General features: G+C 46.5%; 1 protein-coding gene across 1 annotated transcript in view; it reads left to right on the top strand.

The window, feature by feature from the left end:
* rgs20 (regulator of G protein signaling 20) overlaps nucleotides 1-23240 on the top strand; it is a 28133-nt gene extending 4893 nt beyond the window's left edge. Inside the window, exons 2-5 of the mRNA XM_064927012.1 lie at nucleotides 3565-3770; nucleotides 19209-19286; nucleotides 21120-21354; nucleotides 21430-23240. Coding sequence (XP_064783084.1) covers nucleotides 3565-3770; nucleotides 19209-19286; nucleotides 21120-21354; nucleotides 21430-21618 — 708 coding nt within the window. The 3' untranslated portion in view covers nucleotides 21619-23240. The remainder of the gene's footprint in view (nucleotides 1-3564; nucleotides 3771-19208; nucleotides 19287-21119; nucleotides 21355-21429) is intronic.
* The last annotated feature ends 2937 nt before the right edge of the window (nucleotides 23241-26177 follow it).

Genomic DNA, 26177 nt, shown 5'->3' with positions numbered 1-26177 from the left:
GAGCAACAGTACAAACGGTATAACATAACATACAGAAACTATTATAACTAATAAGGCACCTACTTTGATAGAAACACAGTCTGGATCTGAACCTGGGTGTCTGTAGTGACACCTCCAGCACTGAGACACTGTGCCTTAGACAGCTGCGCCACTTGGGTGTCGTAAGGCCAGGGTAGCGTCAAAATACAACACATGCTAATACGTCTCTGAAGCAATTAGCATTGTTGCTAGCTACCTAAGCATTGAATACACCACAAAGGTTATGAAATTAGTAACGTTGCCTTTCGTGTCCATGGTTATAAGGAATATACACAAATATATTATGCTACAGTAGAAACGACATAACACGACATGCAGAAACTATTATAACATAATAAGACACTTACTTTGATAGAAACGCACACATTTCCAAAGTTATTATTTGTAACGAAAACAACTATGACTGAGATGCAGGCAACAGACGGAAAATGTGAACACGTGTGTGCAGGACAGGAGATGAGCAAATGTCTGCAGACTTGAACTGCACAAACAATTGGGATGTGTTTGGGGAATTTTGTTCGGGTCAGAAATGTCTAAAAAATGAATTGGTCCGCAAAAGTAAAAATGAGTATTTTTATGTGAATGTAAAGGCTGCGTGTTGGTGGCAGGGAAGTCAGGCGCAGGAGAACGAACTTGTTATTAACGGAGTCGTTTAATAAGTGCTGACAGAACTCCAAAATATACAAAATATCAAAAGTGGGTACAAAACCCCTCGCACACCAACACATACCTCAATACATATAATAAAACAATCTCCGACCCTTTGTTCCGCACTATTGGTTAGAGCCTGTGAGTAAGCATTTCACTGTTGTATTCGGCGCATGTGACAAATCAACTTTGATTTGATTTGATTTAACATGGGGGGAAAACAGAGGGTTAAATACACAACATGTAATTGATGGGATTGGAACCAGGTGTGAAGGAAGACAAGAAAAACCAATAGAAAATGAAAAATGGATCAGTGATGGGTAGAAGGTCAGTGATGTCGACCTCCGGCCTGAACAAGGAGAGGCACCGACTTCGGCGGAAGTGGTGACAGTACCCCCCGACCTCGGGGACGACCAGGAGGGCGAGGCGCAAGGCGATCCGGATGGAGACGGTGGAAATCTCACAGCATAGAAGGATCCAACACGTCCTCCACTGGAACCCAGCATCTCTCCTCCGGACCATACACCTCCCAGTCCACGAGGTACTGAAGGCCCCTCGCCCGACATCTCGTATCCACTACGGAGTGAACAGAGTACGCTGGGGCCCCCTCGATGTCCAGAGGGGGCGGAGGAACCTCCCGCACCTCAGACTCCTGTAGCGGGCCAGCCACCACCGGCCTGAGGAGAGACACATGGAGCGAGGGGTTAATACGGTAAATAGGGGGAAGCTGTAACCTGTAACATACCTCGTTCACTCTCCTCAAGACTTTAAATGGCCCCACAAAATGCGGACCCAGCTTCTAACAGGGTAGGCGGGTGGGCACATTTCGGGTCGAGAGCCAGACCCGGTCCCCCGGTGCATCACTGCGGTGATGGTCTGCGCCAACTTTCTGGCGCAGTACGGCGCGCGGAAGGTGGACATGGGCGGCCTCCCATGTTTCCTCCGTGCTCCGGAACCAGAATTGGGATTGGAACCAGGTGTGAAGGAAGACAAGACAAAACAAATGGAAAATAAAAATTCAAATTATTCTGAGCAAGTTTTTTATAGTAATGGGGAGAGGTTAGCATGTCTTGGGGGTATGATATAAAATGCTAACCTCCCCTGTTATTGTAAAGGTGAGAGTTTAGCATGTCTTGGGGGTATGATATAAAATGCTAACCTCCCCTGTTATTGTAATGGTGAGAGGTTAGCATGTCTTGGGGGTATGATATAACATGCTAATCTCCCCTGTTATTGTAATGGTGAGAGGTTAGCATGTCTTGGGGGTATGACATAAAATGCTAACCTCCCCTGTTATTGTAATGGTGAGAGGTTAGCATGTCTTGGGGGTATGACATAAAATGCTAACCTCCCCTGTTATTGTAATGGTGAGAGGTTAGCATGTATTGGGGGTATGATATTTGTGCATCTGTAACTTCCTCACTCATCATTATTCACGATTCATTCAGGTTTACCTGTAACCATGGTAGCATCCACATTTATGTACATAGAAGTGTTTAGAAACATTATACTCATATTTACAATAAAAATTAAAAAATAATTACAATATATTATACTGAACTAAAATATAATGCAACATGCAACAATTTCATTGATTTTTTTCAGTTCAAATTAGGAAATCAGTCAATTGATATGAATTCATTTATTAGGTTGTAGTTTAGCTCCCGAGTGGCGCAGCAGTCTAAGGCCCTGCATTTCAGTGCTATAGGTGTCACTACAGACCCTGGTTTGATCCCAGGCTGTATCACAGCCGACTGTGATCAGGAGTCCCATAGGGCGTCGTCCGGGTTAGGGGAGGGCTTGGCTGCGGTGGATGGATTATCTTGGCCAAGGAGAAATGCTCACTGACAGGGATGTTAACAAGTTTGTGCATAACATTTGAGATAAATAATCTTTGTGCGTATGGAACAGTTCTGCGAGCTGGGGACCAATACTTTACATGTTGCGTTTATATTTTAGTTCAGTGTATTTCCCATTAATTTCTATTGGGCACAAAATAAAGTCAAACACAACCAAAACAAACAGCAAATACATCTAACAAATGTGTAGAGTCACAAGCTTGATGTAGTCACCATTTGCTATGAAAATGGGACCAAATAATTAACTTTTTACTACTTTAATACACATAAGTGAATTTGTCCCAATACTTTTGGCCCCCTAAAATGGAGCCAATATGTACAAAACGTTGTGTCATTTCGAAACGGTTCACCCAATATGGATGCAAATATCCTCAATATTATAGTTGACAGTCTGCCCTTTATCCTCATAATCATTGTATAATTTCAAATTCAAAGTGCTGGAGTACAAAGCCAAAACAACACGTCTCACTGTCCCAATACTGTTGGAGTCCACTGTAGGGTCCCAACAGAACGTGTCATAGCAGACACTATACCATGAAGGAACTGTCCGTAGATGTTGTAGCGACATCATCAGGACCATACAGTGGAGCACTGATGGAGCTCGAGCTTTGTGTTACACATATTGCAAGGCCAGATTGGTTGTAATATTACTGATGCTGTTTCAAAGACTAATACTGTATAATAGAAATCTTGTCTAAGTTCATTTGCATGTCATCACATGTCTGTTATTACAATATTACGCAGGATATTATCCTCCTCTGCCTGTCTGTCCTCAGCCCCATGGGATCAGCCTTGTCTGTGTCTCTGTGTCCCTCCAGCTCATGGGCTCTAACCCTCTGTATCTCTGTGTCCCTCCAGCCCATGGGCTCTAACCGTCTGTATCTCTGTGTCCCTCCAGCCCATGGGCTCTAACCGTCTGTATCTCTGTGTCCCTCCAGCCCATGGGCTCTAACCCTCTGTATCTCTGTGTCCCTCCAGCCCATGGGCTCTAACCCTCTGTATCTCTGTGTCCCTCCAGCCCATGGGATCAGAGCGTATGGAGATGCGAAAGCGTCAGATGTCGGTGCAGCAGGAGTCGATGGCGGGTGGCACGGCACCGACCCAGCAGGACCCTAACCAGAGCCAGAACCAGGGGAACCAGAACCAGGGGAATCAGAGCCAGGTGAACCAGAGAGGGAACAACGCCTGTTGCTTCTGCTGGTGCTGCTGCTGTAGCTGTTCCTGGTACGACCAGTATGGATTCACCCCAGACAGCACCCGATTCCCTTTACTGTACTTTTAATTAAGATCCAATGGGGAATAGGGTGCCGTTTGGGACGCACACTCTGGGACGCACACTGGGACGCACACTCTCACACACCCAGCATTGTTCCACACAGCACCCTATATCACACAGCACCCTTCATCACACAGCACCATTCATCACACAGCACCCTATATCACACAGCACCATCCATCACACAGCACCATCCATCACACAGCACCATTCATCACACAGCACCATCCATCACACAGCACCATCCATCACACAGCACCATTCATCACACAGAACCATTCATCACACAGCACCCTTCATCACACAGCACCCTATATCACACAGCACCCTATATCACACAGCACCCTATATCACACAGCACCCTATATCACACAGCACCCTATATCACACAGCACCCTATATCACACAGCACCATTCATCACACAGCACCATTCATCACACAGCACCCTTCATCACACAGCACCATATTCATCACACAGCACCATTCATCATTCATCACACAGCACCATTCATCACACAGCACCATCCATCACACAGCACCCTTCATCACACAGCACCATTCATCACACAGCACCATTCATCACACAACACCCTTCATCACACAGCACCCTATATCACACAGCACCCTTCATCACACAGCACCATTCATCACACAGCACCATTCATCACACAGCACCCTATATCACACAGCACCCTTCATCACACAGCACCATTCATCACACAGCACCATTCATCACACAGCACCATTCATCACACAGCACCATTCATCACACAGCACCATTCATCACACAGCACCATTCATCACACAGCACCATTCATCACACAGCACCATTCATCACACAGCACCATTCATCACACAGCACCATCCATCACACAGCACCATTCATCACACAGCACCATTCATCACACAGCACCATCCATCACACAGCACCCTTCATCACACAACACCCTTCATCACACAGAACCATTCATCACACAGCACCATCCATCACACAGCACCATCCATCACACAGCACCATTCATCACACAACACCATTCATTACACAGCACCATTCATCACACAGCACCATCCATCACACAGCACCATCCATCACACAGCACCATTCATCACACAGCACCATCCATCACACAGCACACAGCACCATTCATCACACAGCACCATTCATCACACAGCACCATCCATCACACAGCACCATTCATCACACAGCACCATCCATCACACAGCACCCTTCATCACACAGCACCCTACATCACACAACACCCTTCATCACACAACACCCTCCAGGACCCTACAGTACAGCACCCTACAGTACGTCACCCTACATCTACACAGCACCCTACAGTACATCATCCTACATCTACACAGCATCCTACAGTACATTATCCTACATATACACAGCACCCTACAGTACATAACCCTACAGTACATCATCCTACAGTACATCACCCTACAGTACGTCACCCTACACCTACGCAGCACACTACAGTACATAACCCTACAGTACAGCACCCTACAGTACATCCCCCTACAGTACGCCACCCTACATCTACACAGCACCCTACAGTACATCCCCCTACAGTACGTCACCCTACACCTACGCAGCACCCTACAGTACATAACCCTACAGTACATCATCCTACAGTACATCACCCTACAGTACATCATCCTACATCTACACAGCACCCTAGAGTACATCACCCTACAGTACATCATCCTACAGTACATTATCCTACATCTACACAGCACCCTACAGTACATCATCCTACAATACATCATCCTACATCTACACAGCACATCACCCTACAGTACATCACCCTACAGTACAGCACACTACAGTACATCATCCTACAATACATTTCAGTACATCACCCTACAGTACACTACAGTACATCATCCTACATCTACACAGCACCCTACAGTACAGCACCCTATAGTACATCACCCTACAGTACAGCACCCTACACCTACACAGCACCCTATAGTACATCACCCTACAGTACAGCACCCTATAGTACATCACCCTACAATACATCATCCTACATCTACACAGCACATCACCCTACAGTACATCACCCTACAGTACAGCACACTACAGTACATCATCCTACAATACAGCACACTTCAGTACATTCCCCTACAATACACTACAGTACATCACCCTACAGTACAGCACCCTACACCTACACAGCACCCTATAGTACATCACCCTACAGTACATCACCCTACAGTACAGCACACTTCAGTACATTCCCCTACAATACACTACAGTACATCACACCACAGTACAGCACCCTATAGTACAGCACCCTACACCTACATCACCCTACAGTACATCACCCTACAGTACATCACCCTACAGTACAGCACCCTACACATCACCCTACAGTACATCACCCTACAGTACAGCACCCTACAGTACATCACCCTAGAGTACAGCACCCTACAGTACAGCACCCTACAGTACATCACCCTACATCTACCACCCTACACATTATCCTACATATACAGCACCCTACAGTACAGCACCCTACAGTACAGCACCCTACAGTACATCACCCTACATCTACACAGCACCCTACAGTACATCATCCTACATCTACACAGCACCCTACAGTACATTATCCTACATCTACACAGCACCCTACAGTACATTATCCTACATATACACAGCACCCTACAGTACATAACCCTACAGTACATCATCCTACATCTACACAGCACCCTAGTACATCATCCTAAAATACATAATCCTATCTACACAGCACAGCACCCTACAGTACAGCATCCTACAGTACAGCACCCTACAGTACATCACCCTACATCTACACAGCACCCTACAGTACATTATCCTACATCTACACAGCACCCTACAGTACATAACCCTACAGTACATCATCCTACAGTACATCATCCTACATCTACACAGCACTCTACAGTACATCATCCTACAGTACATCATCCTACAATACATCATCCTACATCTACACAGCACATCACCCTACAGTACATCACCCTACAGTACAGCACACTACAGTACATAATCCTACAATACACTTCAGTACATCACCCTACAGTACACTACAGTACATCCCTACAGTACACAGCACCCTACAGTACAGCACCCTATAGTACATCACCCAGTACAGCACCCTACACCTACACAGCACCCTATAGTACATCACCCTACAGTACATCACCCTACAGTACACTACAGTACATCACCCTACAGTACAGCACCCTATAGTACATCACCCTACAATACATCATCCTACATCTACACAGTACATCACCCTACAGTACATCACCCTACAGTACAGCACACTACAGTACATCATCCTACAATACAGCACACTTCAGTACACAGTACATACACTACAGTACATCACCCTACAGTGCAGCACCCTACACCTACACAGCACCCTATAGTACAGCACCCTATAGTACATCACCCTACAGTACATCACCCTACAGTACACTACAGTACATCACCCTACAGTACAGCACCCTATAGTACATCACCCTACAATACATCATCCTACATCTACACAGCACCACCCTACAGTACATCACCCTACAGTACAGCACACTACAGTACATCATCCTACAGTACAGCACCTACAGTACATCATCCTACAATACAGCACACTTCAGTACATTCCCCTACAATACACTATAGTACATCACCCTACAGTACATCACCCTACAGTACAGCACACTACAGTACATCCCCTACAGTACAGCACACTTCAGTACATTCCCTACAATACACTACAGTACATCACCCTACAGTACAGCACCCTATAGTACATCACCCTACAGTACAGCACCCTACATATACACAGCACCCTACAGTACATCACCCTACAGTACATCACCCTACAGTACATCACCCTACACCTACACAGCACCCTATAGTACATCACCCTACAGTACATCACCCTACAGTACAGCACACTTCAGTACATTCCCTACAATACACTACAGTACATCACACCACAGTACAGCACCCTATAGTACAGCACCCTACACCTACACAGCACCCTACAGTACATCACCCTACAGTACATCACCCTACAGTACAGCACCCTACACCTACACAGCACCCTACAGTACAGCACCCTACAGTACATCACCCTACAGTACATCACCCTACAGTACAGCACCCTACACCTACACAGCACCCTAGAGTACAGCACCCTACAGTACAGCACCCTACAGTACATCACCCTACACCTACACAGCACCCTAGAGTACAGCACCCTACAGTACAGCACCCTACAGTACAGCACCCTACAGTACATCACCCTACAGTACATCACCCTACAGTACATCACCCTACACAGCACCCTACAGTACAGCACCCTACAGTACAGCACCCTACAGTACATCACCCTACAGTACATCACCCTACACCTACAGTACAGCACCCTAGAGTACAGCACCCTACAGTACAGCACCCTACAGTACATCACCCTACACAGCACCCTACAGTACAGCATCCTACAGTACAGCACCCTACAGTACATCACCCTACATCTACACAGCACCCTACAGTACATTATCCTACATATACACAGCACCCTACAGTACATAACCCTACAGTACATCATCCTACAGTACATCATCCTACATCTACACAGCACATCACCCTACATCTACATCACCCTACAGTACATCATCCTACAGTACATCATCCTACAATACAGCACACTTCAGTACATCATCCTACAGTACACACACTACAGTACATCATCCTACAATACAGCACACTTCAGTACACCCCTACAATACACTATAGTACATCACCCTACAGTACATCACCCTACAGTACAGCACACTACAGTACATCCCCCTACAGTACAGCACACTTCAGTACATTCCCCTACAATACACTACAGTACATCACCCTACAGTACAGCACCCTATAGTACATCACCCTACAGTACAGCACCCTACACCTACACAGCACCCTACAGTACATCACCCTACAGTACATCACCCTACAGTACAGCACCCTACACCTACACAGCACCCTATAGTACATCACCCTACAGTACATCACCCTACAGTACAGCACACTTCAGTACATTCCCCTACAATACACTACAGTACATCACACTACAGTACAGCACCCTATAGTACAGCACCCTACACCTACACAGCACCCTACAGTACATCACCCTACAGTACATCACCCTACAGTACAGCACCCTACACCTACACAGCACCCTACAGTACAGCACCCTACAGTACAGCACCCTACAGTACAGCACCCTACAGTACAGCACCCTACAGTACAGCACCCTACACCTACACAGCACCCTAGAGTACAGCACCCTACAGTACAGCACCCTACAGTACATCACCCTACACCTACACAGCACCCTAGAGTACAGCACCCTACAGTACAGCACCCTACAGTACAGCACCCTACAGTACATCACCCTACAGTACATCACCCTACAGTACATCACCCTACACAGCACCCTACAGTACAGCACCCTACAGTACAGCACCCTACAGTACATCACCCTACAGTACAGCACCCTACACAGCACCCTACAGTACAGCACCCTAGAGTACAGCACCCTACAGTACAGCACCCTACAGTACATCACCCTACACAGCACCCTACAGTACAGCATCCTACAGTACAGCACCCTACAGTACATCACCCTACATCTACACAGCACCCTACAGTACATTATCCTACATATACACAGCACCCTACAGTACATAACCCTACAGTACATCATCCTACAGTACATCACCCTACATCTACACAGCACCCTACAGTACATCATCCTACATCTACACAGCACCCTACAGTACATCATCCTACAGTACATCATCCTACAGTACATCATCCTACATCTACACAGCACCCTACAGTACATCATCCTACAGTACATCATCCTACAGTACATCATCCTACATCTACACAGCACCCTACAGTACATCATCCTAAAATACATCATCCTACATCTACACAGCACATCACCCTACAGTACAGCACCCTACAGCACAGCACCCTACAGTACAGCACCCTACAGTACAGCACCCTACACCTACACAGCACCCTAGAGTACAGCACCCTACAGTACAGCACCCTACAGTACATCACCCTACACCTACACAGCACCCTACAGTACAGCACCCTACAGTACAGCACCCTACAGTACGTCACCCTACATCTACACAGCACCCTACAGTACAGCACCCTACAGTACAGCACCCTACAGTACATCACCCTACAGTACGTCACCCTACATCTACACAGCACCCTACAGTACATTCTCCTACATCTACACAGCACCCTACCGTACATTATCCTACATCTACACAGCACCCTACAGTACATAACCCTACAGTACATAATCCTACAGTACATCATCCTACATCTACACAGCACTCTACAGTACAGCACCCTAAACCTACACAGCACCCTACAGTACAGCACCCTACAGTACAGCACCCTACAGTACATCACCCTACAGTACAGCACCCTACAGTACATTATCCTACATCTACACAGCACCCTACCGTACATTATCCTACATCTACACAGCACCCTACAGTACATAACCCTACAGTACATCATCCTACAGTACATCATCCTACATCTACACAGCACCCTACAGTACATTATCCTACATCTACACAGCACCCTACAGTACATAACCCTACAGTACATCATCCTACAGTACATCATCCTACAATACATCATCCTACATCTACACAGCACATCACCCTACAGTACATCACCCTACAGTACAGCACACTACAGTACATCATCCTACAATACACTTCAGTACATCACCCTACAGTACACTACAGTACATCATCCTACATCTACACAGCACCCTACAGTACAGCACCCTATAGTACATCACCCTACAGTACAGCACCCTACACCTACACAGCACCCTATAGTACATCACCCTACAGTACAGCACCCTACAGTACAGCACCCTACAGTACAGCACCCTACACCTACACAGCACCCTAGAGTACAGCACCCTACACCTACACAGCACCCTATAGTACATCACCCTACAGTACAGCACCCTACAGTACAGCACCCTACAGTACAGCACCCTACAGTACAGCACCCTACAGTACAGCACCCTACACCTACACAGCACCCTAGAGTACAGCACCCTACACCTACACAGCACCCTATAGTACATCACCCTACAGTACAGCACCCTACAGTACAGCACCCTACAGTACAGCACCCTAGAGTACAGCACCCTACACCTACACAGCACCCTATAGTACATCACCCTACAGTACAGCACCCTATAGTACATCACCCTACAGTACAGCACCCTACAGTACAGCACCCTACAGTACAGCACCCTACAGTACAGCACCCTACACCTACACAGCACCCTATAGTACATCACCCTACAGTACACTACAGTACATCACCCTACAGTACAGCACCCTATATTACATCACCCTACAATGCATCATCCTACATCTACACAGCACATCACCCTACAGTACATCACCCTACAGTACAGCACACTACAGTACATCATCCTACAATACAGCACACTTCAGTACATTCCCTACAATACACTACAGTACATCCCCTACAGTGCAGCACCCTACACCTACACAGCACCCTATAGTACATCACCCTACAGTACATCACCCTACAGTACAGCACACTACAGTACATCACTCCAGTACAGCACACTTCAGTACATTCCCCTACAGTACACTACAGTACATCACCCTACAGTACAGCACCCTATAGTACATCACCCTACAGTACAGCACCCTACACCTACACAGCACCCTACAGTACATCACCCTACAGTACAGCACCCTAAACCTACACAGCACCCTAGAGTACATCACCCTACAGTACAGCACCCGAAACCTACACAGCACCCTACAGTACAGCACCCTACAGTACAGCACCCTACAGTACAGCACCCTACACCTACACAGCACCCTAGAGTACATCACCCTACAGTACAGCACCTTAAACCTACACAGCACCCTACAGTACAGCACCCTACAGTACAGCACCCTACAGTACAGCACCCTAAACCTACACAGCACAGTACATCACCCTACAGTACATCACCCTACACCTACACAGCACCCTACAGTACAGCACCCTACAGTACAGCACCCTACAGTACAGCACCCTACAGTACAGCACCCTACAGTACAGCACCCTAAACCTACACAGCACCCTACAGTACAGCACCCTACAGTACATCACCCTACAACTACACAGCACCCTACAGTACATCACCCTACAGTACAGCACCCTACAGTACAGCACCCTACAGTACAGCACCCTACAGTACAGCACCCTACAGTACATCACCCTACACCTACACAGCTCACTACGTCACACAGCACCCTACAGTACATCACCCTACACCTTCATATCACACTTCATCACACAGCACCCTTCCTCCACACAGCACCCTACAGTACAGCACCCTACATCACACAGCACCCTACAGTACATCACCCTACAGTACATCATCCTACAGTACATCATCCTACAATACATCATCCTACATCTACACAGCACATCACCCTACAGTACATCACCCTACAGTACAGCACACTACAGTACATCATCCTACAATACACTTCAGTACATCACCCTACAGTACACTACAGTACATCATCCTACATCTACACAGCACCCTACAGTACAGCACCCTATAGTACATCACCCTACAGTACAGCACCCTACACCTACACAGCACCCTATAGTACATCACCCTACAGTACAGCACCCTACAGTACAGTACACACCCTACACCTACACAGCACCCTACAGTACAGCACCCTACACCTACACAGCACCCTATAGTACATCACCCTACAGTACAGCACCCTACAGTACATCACCCTACAGTACAGCACCCTAGAGTACAGCACCCTACACCTACACAGCACCCTATAGTACATCACCCTACAGTACAGCACCCTATAGTACATCACCCTACAGTACAGCACCCTACAGTACATCACCCTACACCTACACAGCACCCTATAGTACATCACCCTACAGTACACTACAGTACATCACCCTACAGTACAGCACCCTATAGTACATCACCCTACAATACATCATCCTACATCTACACAGCACATCACCCTACAGTACATCACCCTACAGTACAGCACACTACAGTACATCATCCTACAATACAGCACACTTCAGTACATTCCCCTACAATACACTACAGTACATCACCCTACAGTGCAGCACCCTACACCTACACAGCACCCTATAGTACATCACCCTACAGTACATCACCCTACAGTACAGCACACTACAGTACATCACTCTACAGTACAGCACACTTCAGTACATTCCCCTACAGTACACTACAGTACATCACCCTACAGTACAGCACCCTATAGTACATCACCCTACAGTACAGCACCCTAAACCTACACAGCACCCTAGAGTACATCACCCTACAGTACAGCACCCTAAACCTACACAGCACCCTACAGTACAGCACCCTACAGTACAGCACCCTACAGTACAGCACCCTACACCTACACAGCACCCTAGAGTACATCACCCTACAGTACAGCACCTTAAACCTACACAGCACCCTACAGTACAGCACCCTACAGTACAGCACCCTACAGTACAGCACCCTAAACCTACACAGCACCCTAGAGTACATCACCCTACAGTACATCACCCTACACCTACACAGCACCCTACAGTACAGCACCCTACAGTACAGCACCCTACAGTACAGCACCCTACAGTACAGCACCCTACAGTACAGCACCCTAAACCTACACAGCACCCTACAGTACAGCACCCTACAGTACATCACCCTACACCTACACAGCACCCTACAGTACAGCACCCTACAGTACAGCACCCTACAGTACAGCACCCTACAGTACAGCACCCTACAGTACAGCACCCTACAGTACAGCACCCTACAGTACAGCACCCTACACCTACACAGCTCACTACGTCACACAGCACCCTACAGTACATCACCCTACACCTTCATATCACACTTCATCACACAGCACCCTTCCTCCACACAGCACCCTACAGTACAGCACCCTACATCACACAGCACCCTACAGTACATCACCCTACACCTACACAGCACCCTACAGTACAGCACCCTACATCACACAGCACCCTACAGTACATCACCCTACACCTACACAGCACCCTACGTCACACAGCACCCTACAGTACAGCACCCTACATCACACAGCACCCTACAGTACAGCACCCTACACCTACACAGCACCCTACATCACACAGCACCCTACAGTACATCACCCTACACCTACACAGCACCCTACGTCACACAGCACCCTACAGTACAGCACCCTACATCACACAGCACCCTACAGTACAGCACCCTACATCACACAGCACCCTACAGTACATCACCCTACACCTACACAGCACCCTACATCACACAGCACCCTACAGTACATCACCCTACACCTACACAGCACCCTACGTCACACAGCACCCTACAGTACAGCACCCTACATCACACAGCACCCTACAGTACAGCACCCTACATCACACAGCACCCTACAGTACATCACCCTACACCTACACAGCACCCTACATCACACAGCACCCTACAGTACATCACCCTACACCTACACAGCACCCTACATCACACAGCACCCTACAGTACAGCACCCTACATCACACAGCACCCTACAATACAGCACCCTACACCTACACAGCACCCTACATCCCACAGCACCCTACAGTACAGCACCCTACATCACACAGCACCCTACAGTACATAACCCTACATCTACACATCATAGGGGCGGCAGCTAGCCTAGTGGTTAGAGCGTTGGACTAGTAACCGAAAGGTTGCAAGATCGAATCCCCGAGCTGACAAGGTAAAAATCTGCCTTTCTGCCCCTGAACAAGGCAGTTAAACCACCGTTCCTAGGCCGTCATAGAAAATTAGAATTTGTTCTTCACTGACTTGCCTAGTTAAATAAATGTAAAACAATTATGAATCATACAACACCCTAATGTACATTACACTACAGTATATCACACAACACCCTACAGTACATCATCCTACAATACGTCATCCTACAGTACATCCCCTACAATACACTACAGTATATCCCCCTACAATACATTACAGTATATCCCCCTACAATACAATACAGTACACCCCCTACAATACAATACACTACAGTACATCCCCTACAATACAATACATTACAGTATATCCCCCTACAATACACTACAGTACATTCCCTACAATACAATACACTACAGTATACCCCCTACAATACACTACAGTACATCCCCCTACAATACACTACAGTACATCCCCTACAATACAATACACTGCAGTACATCCCCCTACAATACACTACAGTACATCACTGTTCATCTACACATCACCCTATAGTTCATCATCAATAAGTATAAGCATGCTCCATTCAAGAAATGTAGAACCAGGAACAGATATAGCCCTTGGTTCTCTCCAGACCCGACTGCCCTTGACCAGCACAAAAACATGGCATTCTGCATTAGCATCGAACAGCCCCCTTGATATGCAACTTTTCAGAGAAGCTAGAATCCAATATACACAGGCAGTTAGAAGAGCCAAGGCTAACTTTTTCAAGCTTTTTCCTGCAACACAAACTCAAAAAAGTTCTGGGACACTGTAAAGTACATGGAGAATAAGAACACCTCCTCCCAGCTGCCCACTGCACTGAAGATAGGAAACACTGTCACCACTGATAAATCCACTATAATTGAGAATTTCAATAAGCATTTTTCTACGGCTGGCCATGCTTTCCACCTGGCTACCCCTACCCTGGTCAACAGCACTGCACCCCCCCCACAGCAACTCGCCCAAGCCTTCGCCCAAGCCTTCCCCATTTCCCCATTTCTCCCAAATCCAGTCAGATGATGTTCTAAAAGAGCTGCAAAATCTGGACCCCTACAAATCTAAAATTATCTGCAGAAATGGTTGCAACCCCTATTACCAGCCTGTTCAACCTCTCTTTCGTGTCGTCTGAGATTCCCAAAGTTTGGAAAGCAGCTGCGGTCATCCCCCTCTTCAAAGGGGGGAACACTCTTGACCCAAACTGCTACAGACCTATATCTATCCTACCCTGCCTTTCTAAGGTCTTCGAAAGCCAAGTCAACAAACAGATTACCGACCATTTCGAATCCCACCATACCTTCTCCCCTATGCAATCTGGTTTCAGAGCTGGTCATGGGTGCACCTCAGCCACACCTCAAGGTCCTAAACGATATCTTAACCGCCATCGATAAGAGACAATACTGTGCAGCCGTATTCATTGATCTGGCCAAAGCTTTCGACTCTGTCAATTACCACATCCTCATCGGCAGACTCGATAGCCTTGGCTTCTCAAATGATTGCCTCGCCTGGTAAACCAACTACTTAGAGAGAGTAGAGATAGAGTTCAGTGTGTCAAATCGGAGGGCCTGTTGTCCGGGCCTCTGGCTGTCTCTATGGGGGTGCCTCAGGGTTCAATTCTTGGACCGACTCTCTTCTCTGTATACATCAATGATGTCGCTCTTGCTGCTGGCAATTCTCTGATCCACCTCTACGCAGATGACACCATTCTGTATACTTCTGGCCCTTCTTTGGACAATGTGTTAACAAACCTCCAGACGAATTTCAATGCCATACAACTCTCCTTCCGTGGCCAACAATTGCTCTAAAATACAAGTAAAACTAAATGCATGCACTTCAACCGATCGCTGCCTGCAACTGCCCGCCCGTCCAACATCACTACTCTGGACGGTTCTAACTTAGAATATGTGGACAACTACAAATACCTAGCTGTCTGGTTAGACTGTAAACTCTCCTTCCAGACTCACATCAAACATCTCCAATCCAAAGTTAAATCTAGAATCGGCTTCCTATTTCGCAGCAAAGCATCCTTCACTCATGCTGCCAAACATACCCTTGTAAAACATCCTGCCGATCCTCGACTTCGACAATGTCATTTACAAAATAGCCTCCAATACCCTACGCAATACATTGGATGCAGTCTATCACAGTGCCATCTGTTTTGTCACCAAAGCCCTGTGTGGCTCAGTCGGTAGAGCATGGCGCTTGCAACGCCAAGCGTCGTGGGTTCGATTCCCGCTAGGACCACCCATATGTAAAAGTAGTGGCCCCAGCCGACTTGTAAGTCGCTTTGGACAAAAGCGTCTGCTAAATGGGATATATTATTATTTATCATATACTATCCATCACTGCGACCTGTACGCTCTCGTTGGCTGGCCCTCGCCTCATACTCGTCGCCAAACCCACTGGCTCCAGGTCATCTACAAGACCCTGCTAGGTAAAGTCCCCCCTTATCTCAGCTCGCTGGTCACCATAGCAGCACCCACTCGTAGCACGCGCTCCAGCAGGTATATCTCACTGGTCACCCCCAAAACCAATTCTTCCCTTGGCCGCCTCTCCTTCCAGTTCTCTGCTGCCAATGACTGGAACGAACTACAAAAATCTCTGAAACTGGAAACACTTATCTCCCTCAGTAGCTTTCAGCACCAGCTGTCAGAGCAGCTCACAGATTACTGCACCTGTACATAGCCCACCTATAATTTAGCCCAAACAACTACCTCTCCCCCTACTGTATTTATTTATTTTGCTCCTTTGCACCCCATTATTTCTCTCTACTTCCAGTGTTTTACTTGCTATATTGTATTTACTTCGCAACCAATGCCTTTTTTTTGCCTTTACCTCCCTTATCTCACCCCATTTTCTCACACTGTATGTAGACTTATTTTTCTACTGTATTATTGACTGTATGTTTGTTTTACTCCATGTGTAACTCTGTGTTGTTGTATATGTCGAACTGCTTTGCTTTATCTTGGCCAGGTCGCAGTTGTAAATGAGAACTTGTTCTCAACTAGCCTACCTGGTTAAATAAAGGTGAAAAAAATAAAATAATCGCACAGCACCCTAATGTACATCCCCCTACAATACACTACAGTACATCCCCCTGCAATACACTACAGCACATCATCCTACAGTACATCACACATCATCCTACAGTACATGCCCCTACAATACACTACAGTACATCATCCTACAATACACTAGAGTACATCCCCCTACAATACACTATAGTACATCATCCTACAGTACACTACAGTACATCCCCTACAATACACTACAGTACATCCCCTACAATACACTACAGTACATCCCCCTACAATACACTGCAGTACATCATCCTACAATACACTACATCATCCTACAATACACTACAGTGCATCATCCTACAATACACTACAGTGCATCATCCTACAATACACTACAGTACATCCCCTACAATACACTATAGTGCATCCCCTACAATACACTACAGTACATCCCCCTACAATACACTACAGTACATCCCCTACAATACACTACAGTACATCATCCCTACAATACACTACATCATCCTACAATACACTACAGTGCATCATCCTACAATACACTACAGTGCATCATCCTACAATACACTACAGTACATCCAACTACAATACACTACAGTGCATCATCCTACAATACACTACAGTACATCCCCCTACAATACACTACAGTACATCCCCTACAATACACTACAGTACATCATCCTACAGTACATCATCCTACAGTACATCCCCCTACAATACACTATAGTACATCATCCTACAGTGCATCATCCTACAGTACATCCCCCTACAATACACTATAGTACATCCCCCTACAATACACTACAGTACATCATCCTACAATACACTACAGTACATCATCCTACAATACACTACAGTACATCGTCCTACAATACACTACAGTACATCCCCCTACAATACACTACAGTACATCATCCTACAATACACTACAGTACATCGTCCTACAATACACTACAGTACATCATCCTACAGTTCAAGTTCATCTACACAGCACCCTTCATCTACACAGCACCCTTCATCTACACAGCACCCTTCATCTACACAGCACCCTTCATCTACACAGCACCCTTCATCTACACAGCCCCCTTCATCTACACAGCCCCCTTCATCTACACAGCACCCTACATCTACACAGCACCCTACATCTACACAGCACCCTACATCTACACAGCACCCTTCATCTACACAACACCCTACAGTATATCCCCTACAATACACTACAGTACATCACCCTACAGTACATCACCCTACAATACACTACAGTACATCACCCTACAGTATATCATCACACAGTTGACTGGATGTGCACCATTATTAGGTTGATAGGGTCAGTGAAGACATGTGTATCCTCCTGACTGGTACATCATATATATTCAGTACTAGATGTCGTCTGATCTCTGTCCTGTTGCCCACCGTTCTCTCCTATAGGAACGAGGAGCGTGAGGAGAGGAACCGGCGGGCGTCCTACGACCTCAAGGCTGAGGGAACGGCCGACTGCGAGGACAGGTCAGTCACAGCAGTATTCCTGTGTAGAGAATGTGAAAGATGAGTTCTGTTGAGTTGCTCACCTCCAGTCCAAGTTTGTAGCCCTGCATTAGTGCATTGGATAACTGATCAAGGGCTTAATGGCTAGCAGTGTGTTAGTACCTGGTGTTGGTGAAACGGTGTCAGCCCTGTAAGTCCAGTGTGTTAGTACCTGGTGTTGGTGAAACGGTGTCAGCCCTGTAAGTCCAGTGTGTTAGTACCTGGTGTTGGTGAAACGGTGTCAGCCCTGTAAGTCCAGTGTGTTAGTACCTGGTGTTGGTGAAACGGTGTCAGCCCTGTAAGTCCAGTGTGTTAGTACCTGGTGTTGGTGAAACGGTGTCAGCCCCTGTAAGTCCAGTGTGTTAGTACCTGGTGTTGGTGAAACGGTGTCAGCCCTGTAAGTCCAGTGTGTTAGTACCTGGTGTTGGTGAAACGGTGTCAGCCCTGTAAGTCCAGTGTGTTAGTACCTGTGTTGGTGACCTGGTGTTGGTGAAACGGTGTCAGCCCCTGTAAGTCCAGTGTGTTAGTACCTGGTGTTGGTGAAACGGTGTCAGCCCTGTAAGTCCAGTGTGTTAGTACCTGGTGTTGGTGAAACAGTGTCAGCCCTGTAAGTCCAGTGTGTTAGTACCTGGTGTTGGTGAAACGGTGTCAGCCCTGTAAGTCCAGTGTGTTAGTACCTGGTGTTGGTGAAACGGTGTCAGCCCTGTAAGTCCAGTGTGTTAGTACCTGGTGTTGGTGAAACGGTGTCAGCCCTGTAAGTCCAGTGTGTTAGTACCTGGTGTTGGTGAAACAGCCCTGTGTCCAGCCCTGTAAAGTCCAGTGTGTTAGTACCTGGTGTTGGTGAAACGGTGTCAGCCCTGTAAGTCCAGTGTGTTAGTACCTGGTGTTGGTGAAACGGTGTCCTGGTGTTGGTGAGCCCCTGTAAGTCCAGTGTGTTAGTACCTGGTGTTGGTGAAACGGTGTCAGCCCTGTAAGTCCAGTGTGTTAGTACCTGGTGTTGGTGAAACGTACCCTGTAAGTCCAGTGTGTTAGTACCTGGTGTTGGTGAAAAGTCCAGTGTGTTAGTACCTGGTGTCAGTCCCCTGTAAGTCCAGTGTGTTAGTACCTGGTGTTGGTGAAACGGTGTCAGCCCTGTAAGTCCAGTGTGTTAGTACCTGGTGTTGGTGAAACGGTGTCAGCCCTGTAAGTCCAGTGTGTTAGTACCTGGTGTTGGTGAAACGGTGTCAGCCCTGTAAGTCCAGTGTGTTAGTACCTGGTGTTGGTGAAACGGTGTCAGCCCCTGTAAGTCCAGTGTGTTAGTACCTGGTGTTGGTGAAACGGTGTCAAAGTCCAGTGTGTCAGCCCCCTGTAAGTCCAGTGTGTTAGTACCTGGTGTTGGTGAAACGGTGTCAGCCCTGTAAGTCCAGTGTGTTAGTACCTGGTGTTGGTGAAAGTCGTGTGTCAGCCCTGTAAGTCCAGTGTGTTAGTACCTGGTGTTGGTGAAACGGTGTCAGCCCTGTAAGTCCAGTGTGTTAGTACCTGGTGTTGGTGAAACGGTGTCAGCCCTGTAAGTCCAGTGTGTTAGTACCTGGTGTTGGTGAAACGGTGTCAGCCCCTGTAAGTCCAGTGTGTTAGTACCTGGTGTTAGTGAAACGGTATCAGCCCTGTAAGTCCAGTGTGTTAGTACCTGGTGTTAGTGAAACGGTGTCAGCCCCTGTAAGTCCAGTGTGTTAGTACCTGGTGTTGGTGAAATGGTGTCAGCCCCTGTAAGTCCAGTGTGTTAGTGCCTTACCTGGTGCCTGCTGTTCTTCTCTGATTGGTAAGTGTTTTCTGCAGCCCCCCTCCCACTCTGGAGGAGGTCCGTTCCTGGGCCCAGTCGTTTGACCGACTGATGTCGTGCGCTGCTGGCCGAGTGGCGTTTAGGTTGTTCCTGTGTACAGAGTTCAGTGAGGAGAACATGTTGTTCTGGCTGGCTTGTGATGAGTTCACCAAGGAAACTAACAAGACCTCCATTGAGGAGAAGGCACGAATCATCTACGAGGACTACATCTCCATCCTCTCACCCAAAGAGGTGAGTAAGACTTCTCCTCCTTCTTCTTCATGTGATATTATATGTATCTAGTCTCTTCATGCTGTGTTTCCCCAGGTGAGTCTGGACTCCCGTGTTCGGGAGGTGATCAACAAGAACATGTTGGAGCCGTCGTCCCAGACCTTCGTTGATGCTCAGGTGCAGATCTACACACTGATGCAAAGAGACTCCTACCCCCGATACATGAACTCCCCCGCCTACAAGAACCTGCTCAACTCCCTCTCAGAGCAGGCCCCTGAGTCCTAACTCAGCACTCTCAGAGTAGGTCTCCGAGTCCTAAGTCAACACTCTTTGTTCTAGAGTCTTAGATGACAACAAACCTGGGATCGTCTCTCTTTTCTCATTTCCATTTGGTTTGAATGTTAGTGAAGAGAAGGGGTGGCCAACCTTCCTCCTGGAGAGCTATTACGTGTGCTATAACTGTCTGCACACCCAGTAGCTCTCTAGGAGTGTAGAGGATGTGAAGCGGGCCTCTGACCTGAATGAGCCCTGTCCCCATGACCTGGCTCCGCGCTACAGAGACGTCACCTGACTAAAGACACTCAGGGTTCTACTGTCCGAGAAGTCGCCTAGGGCTCTACTATTCTGAAGACTCTATTCTACTGGGCTCAGCTACTCTGAGGGTGAGGGCTCTACTCTCCCGAGGACTCTACTCCCCAAGGGCTCTATTCCACCTAGGTCTCTACTGTCCAGAGGGTTCTACTCCACCTAGGGCTCTACTGTCCTAAGGGTTCTACTCCACCTAGGGCTCTACTGTCCTAAGGGTTCTACTCCACCTAGGGCTCTACTGTCCTGAGGGTTCTACTCCACCTAGGGCTCGACTATCCTGAGGGTTCTACTCTTCTGAAGGCTGTACTCCCCTGAGGGTGAGGGTTCTACTCCACCTAGGGCTCTACTGTCCCAGCTCTCTATTCCACAGCGGCTCTACTCCCTTAAGGCTCCATTCCCCCCAGGGCTCTACTCCCTTAAGGCTCCATTCCCCCCAGGGCTCTACTCCCTTAAGGCTCCATTCCCCCCAGGGCTCTACTCCCTTACGGCTCCATTCCCCCCAGGGCTCTACTCCCTTAAGGCTCCATTCCCCCCAGGGCTCTACTCCCTTAAGGCTCCATTCCCCCCAGGGCTCTACTCCCTTACTCCCTTAGGGTTCTACTCTTCTGAAGGCTGTACTCCCCTGAGGGTGAGGGTTCTACTCCACCTAGGGCTCTACTGTCCCAGCTCTCTATTCCACAGCGGCTCTACTCCCTTAAGGCTCCATTCCCCCCAGGGCTCTACTCCCTTAAGGCTCCATTCCCCCCAGGGCTCTACTCCCTTAAGGCTCCATTCCCCCCAGGGCTCTACTCCCTTACGGCTCCATTCCCCCCAGGGCTCTACTCCCTTAAGGCTCCATTCCCCCCAGGGCTCTACTCCCTTAAGGCTCCATTCCCCCCAGGGCTCTACTCCCTTAAGGCTCCATTCCCCCCAGGGCTCTACTCCCTTAAGGCTCCATTCCCCCCAGGGCTCTACTCCCTTAAGGCTCCATTCCCCCCAGGGCTCTACTCCACACCACCATTACTGCTCCAGATCAACAAACTCCAAAGGAATATATAATTTTAGAAAAAAATATTTGTGTACAAGTTATTTTATTGTGTGTTATGATTGTTTATTATTTGTATAATTGTTTGGACGGACAAATGATGCCTACTTGTGGGCAATATTATATATATTTATGCGTTTGTAAATAGACAAAAGGGAATTGTGGGTAAACTGCATATGAGAATCAAGTGGGTGTCCCAATTGACACCCTATTCACTATATAGTGCACTACCTAATGGGCCCTGGTCTAAAGTAGTGAACTATATAGGCAACTATATAGACTTTGCCCAAGTCAAATCTACGTTATACATTTATTTCCTCCAAAATGGCTCCCTATCCTCTACATAGAGCACTACTACATTATAATCTATGGGAATAATCAAATCCAATTCTATTCGTAACATGCTTCGTAAGCAGGTGTAGACTAACAGTGAAATGCTTCCCCACAATGCAGAGAGAGAAAATAGAAAAATAATAGAAAAGTAATAACATACAATAATAAAAGTAATAATAAATACACAATAAGTAAAGATAACTTGGCTATATACACAGGGTACCAGTACCAAGTCAATGAGTAACGAGGCTATATACACGGGGTAGTGTGCAGGGCTACGAGGTAGTCGAGGTAGATATGTACATGTAGGTAGGGATAAAGTGACTAGGAAACAGGATAGATAATAAACAGCAGCAGCGTATATGAAGAGTAAATAAACAGTGTTTGCAAAAAGGGTCAATGCAGATAGTTAAATAGATAATGATCTCTGTTAACAGTAGTCCAGTTAGGGCAAGATACTGATCTCTGTTAACAGTTGTCCAGTTAGGGCTAGATAATGACATGTTAACAGTTGTCCAGTTAGGGCTAGATAATGATCTCTGTTAACAGTAGTCCAGTTAGGGCTAGATAATGACTGTTAACAGTAGTCCAGTTAGGGCTAGATAATGACATGTTAACAGTAGTCCAGTTAGGGCTAGATAATGTTAACATGTCCAGTTAGGGCTAGATAATGACATGTTAACAGTAGTCCAGTTAGGGCTAGATACTGATCTCTGTTAACAGTAGTCCAGTTAGGGCTAGATAATGACATGTTAACAGTAGTCCAGTTAGGGCTAGATAATGACATGTTAACAGTAGTCCAGTTAGGGCTAGATAATGACATGTTAACAGTAGTCCAGTTAGGGCTAGATAATGACATGTTAACAGTAGTCCAGTTAGGGCTAGATAATGACATGTAAACAGTAGTCCAGTTAGGGCTAGATAATGACATGTTAACAGTAGTCCAGTTAGGGCAAGATAATGTCTCTGTTAACAGTAGTCCAGTTAGGGCAAGATGCTGATCTCTGTTAACAGTTGTCCAGTTAGGGCTAGATAATGTCTCTGTTAACAGTAGTCCAGTTAGGGTCTAGATAATGACATGTTAACAGTAGTCCAGTTAGGGCAAGATAATGATCTCTGTTAACAGTAGTCCAGTTAGGGCTAGATAATGATCTCTGTTAACAGTAGTCCAGTTAGGGCTAGATAATGACATGTGTCTCTGTAAACAGTTGTCCAGTTAGGGCTAGATAATGATCTCTGTTAACAGTAGTCCAGTTAGGGCTAGATAATGATGTCTGTTAACAGTAGTCCAGTTAGGGCTAGATAATGTCTCTGTAAACAGTAGTCCAGTTAGGGCTAGATAATGATCTCTGTTAACAGTAGTCCAGTTAGGGCTAGATAATGACATGTTAACAGTAGTCCAGTTAGGGCTAGATAATGATCTCTGTTAACAGTAGTCCAGTTAGGGCAAGATACTGATCTCTGTTAACAGTAGTCCAGTTAGGGCTAGATAATGACATGTTAACAGTAGTCCAGTTAGGGCTAGATACTGATCTCTGTTAACAGTAGTCCAGTTAGGGCAAGATAATGATCTCTGTTAACAGTTGTCCAGTTAGGGCTAGATAATGATCTCTGTTAACAGTAGTCCAGTTAGGGCTAGATAATGATCACTGTTAACAGTAGTCCAGTTAGGGCTAGATAATGTCTCTGTAAACAGTAGTCCAGTTAGGGCTAGATAATGATCTCTGTTAACAGTAGTCCAGTTAGGGCTAGATAATGATCTCTGTTAACAGTAGTCCAGTTAGAGCTAGATAATGACATGTTAACAGTAGTCCAGTTAGGGCTAGATAATGACCTGTCAACAATAGTCCAGTTAAGAGCTAGATAATGACATGTTAACAGTAGTCCAGTTAGGGCTAGATAATGACCTGTCAACAATAGTCCAGTTAGAGCTAGATAATGACATGTTAACAGTAGTCCAGTTAGGGCTAGATAATGATCTCTGTTAACAGTAGTCCAGTTAGGGCTAGATAATGATCTCTGTTAACAGTAGTCCAGTTAGGGCTAGATAATGACATGTTAACAGTAGTCCAGTTAGGGCTAGATAATGATATGTTAACAGTAGTCCAGTTAGGGATAGATAATGATCTCTGTTAACAGTAGTCCAGTTAGGGCTAGATAATGATCTCTGTTAACAGTAGTCCAGTTAGGGCTAGTACTGATAATGATAATGATCTCTGTTAACAGTAGTCCAGTTAGGGCTAGATAATGATGTCTGTTAACAGTAGTCCAGTTAGGGCTAGATAATGACATGTTAACAGTAGTCCAGTTAGGGCTAGATAATGACATGTTAACAGTAGTCCAGTTAGGGCTAGATAATGACATGTTAACAGTAGTCCAGTTAGGGCTAGATAATGACATGTTAACAGTAGTCCAGTTAGGGCTAGATAATGATGTCTGTTAACAGTAGTCCAGTTAGGGCTAGATAATGATCTCTGTTAACAGTAGTCCAGATAGGGCTAGATAATGATGTCTGTTAACAGTAGTCCAGTTAGGGCTAGATAATGACATGTAAACAGTAGTCCAGTTAGGGCTAGATAATGATCTCTGTTAACAGTAGTCCAGTTAGGGCTAGATAATGATCTCTGTTAACAGTAGTCCAGTTAGGGCTAGATAATGACCTGTTAACAGTAGTCCAGTTAGAGCTAGATAATGATCTCTGTTAACAGTAGTCCAGTTAGGGCTAGATAATGACCTGTCAACAATAGTCCAGTTAGGGCTAGATAATGACATGTTAACAGTAGTCCAGTTAGGGCTAGATAATGACATGTTAACAGTAGTCCAGTTAGGGCTAGATAATGACCTGTTAACAGTAGTCCAGTTAGGGCTAGATAATGATCTCGGTTAACAGTAGTCCAGT

This window comes from Oncorhynchus masou, chromosome 3, assembly GCF_036934945.1.
Source record: "Oncorhynchus masou masou isolate Uvic2021 chromosome 3, UVic_Omas_1.1, whole genome shotgun sequence".
NCBI classification, from domain to species: Eukaryota; Metazoa; Chordata; class Actinopteri; order Salmoniformes; family Salmonidae; genus Oncorhynchus; species Oncorhynchus masou.
Note: the sequence above shows the minus strand (reverse complement) of the source record. Positions and strands in the feature narration are given on the sequence as shown.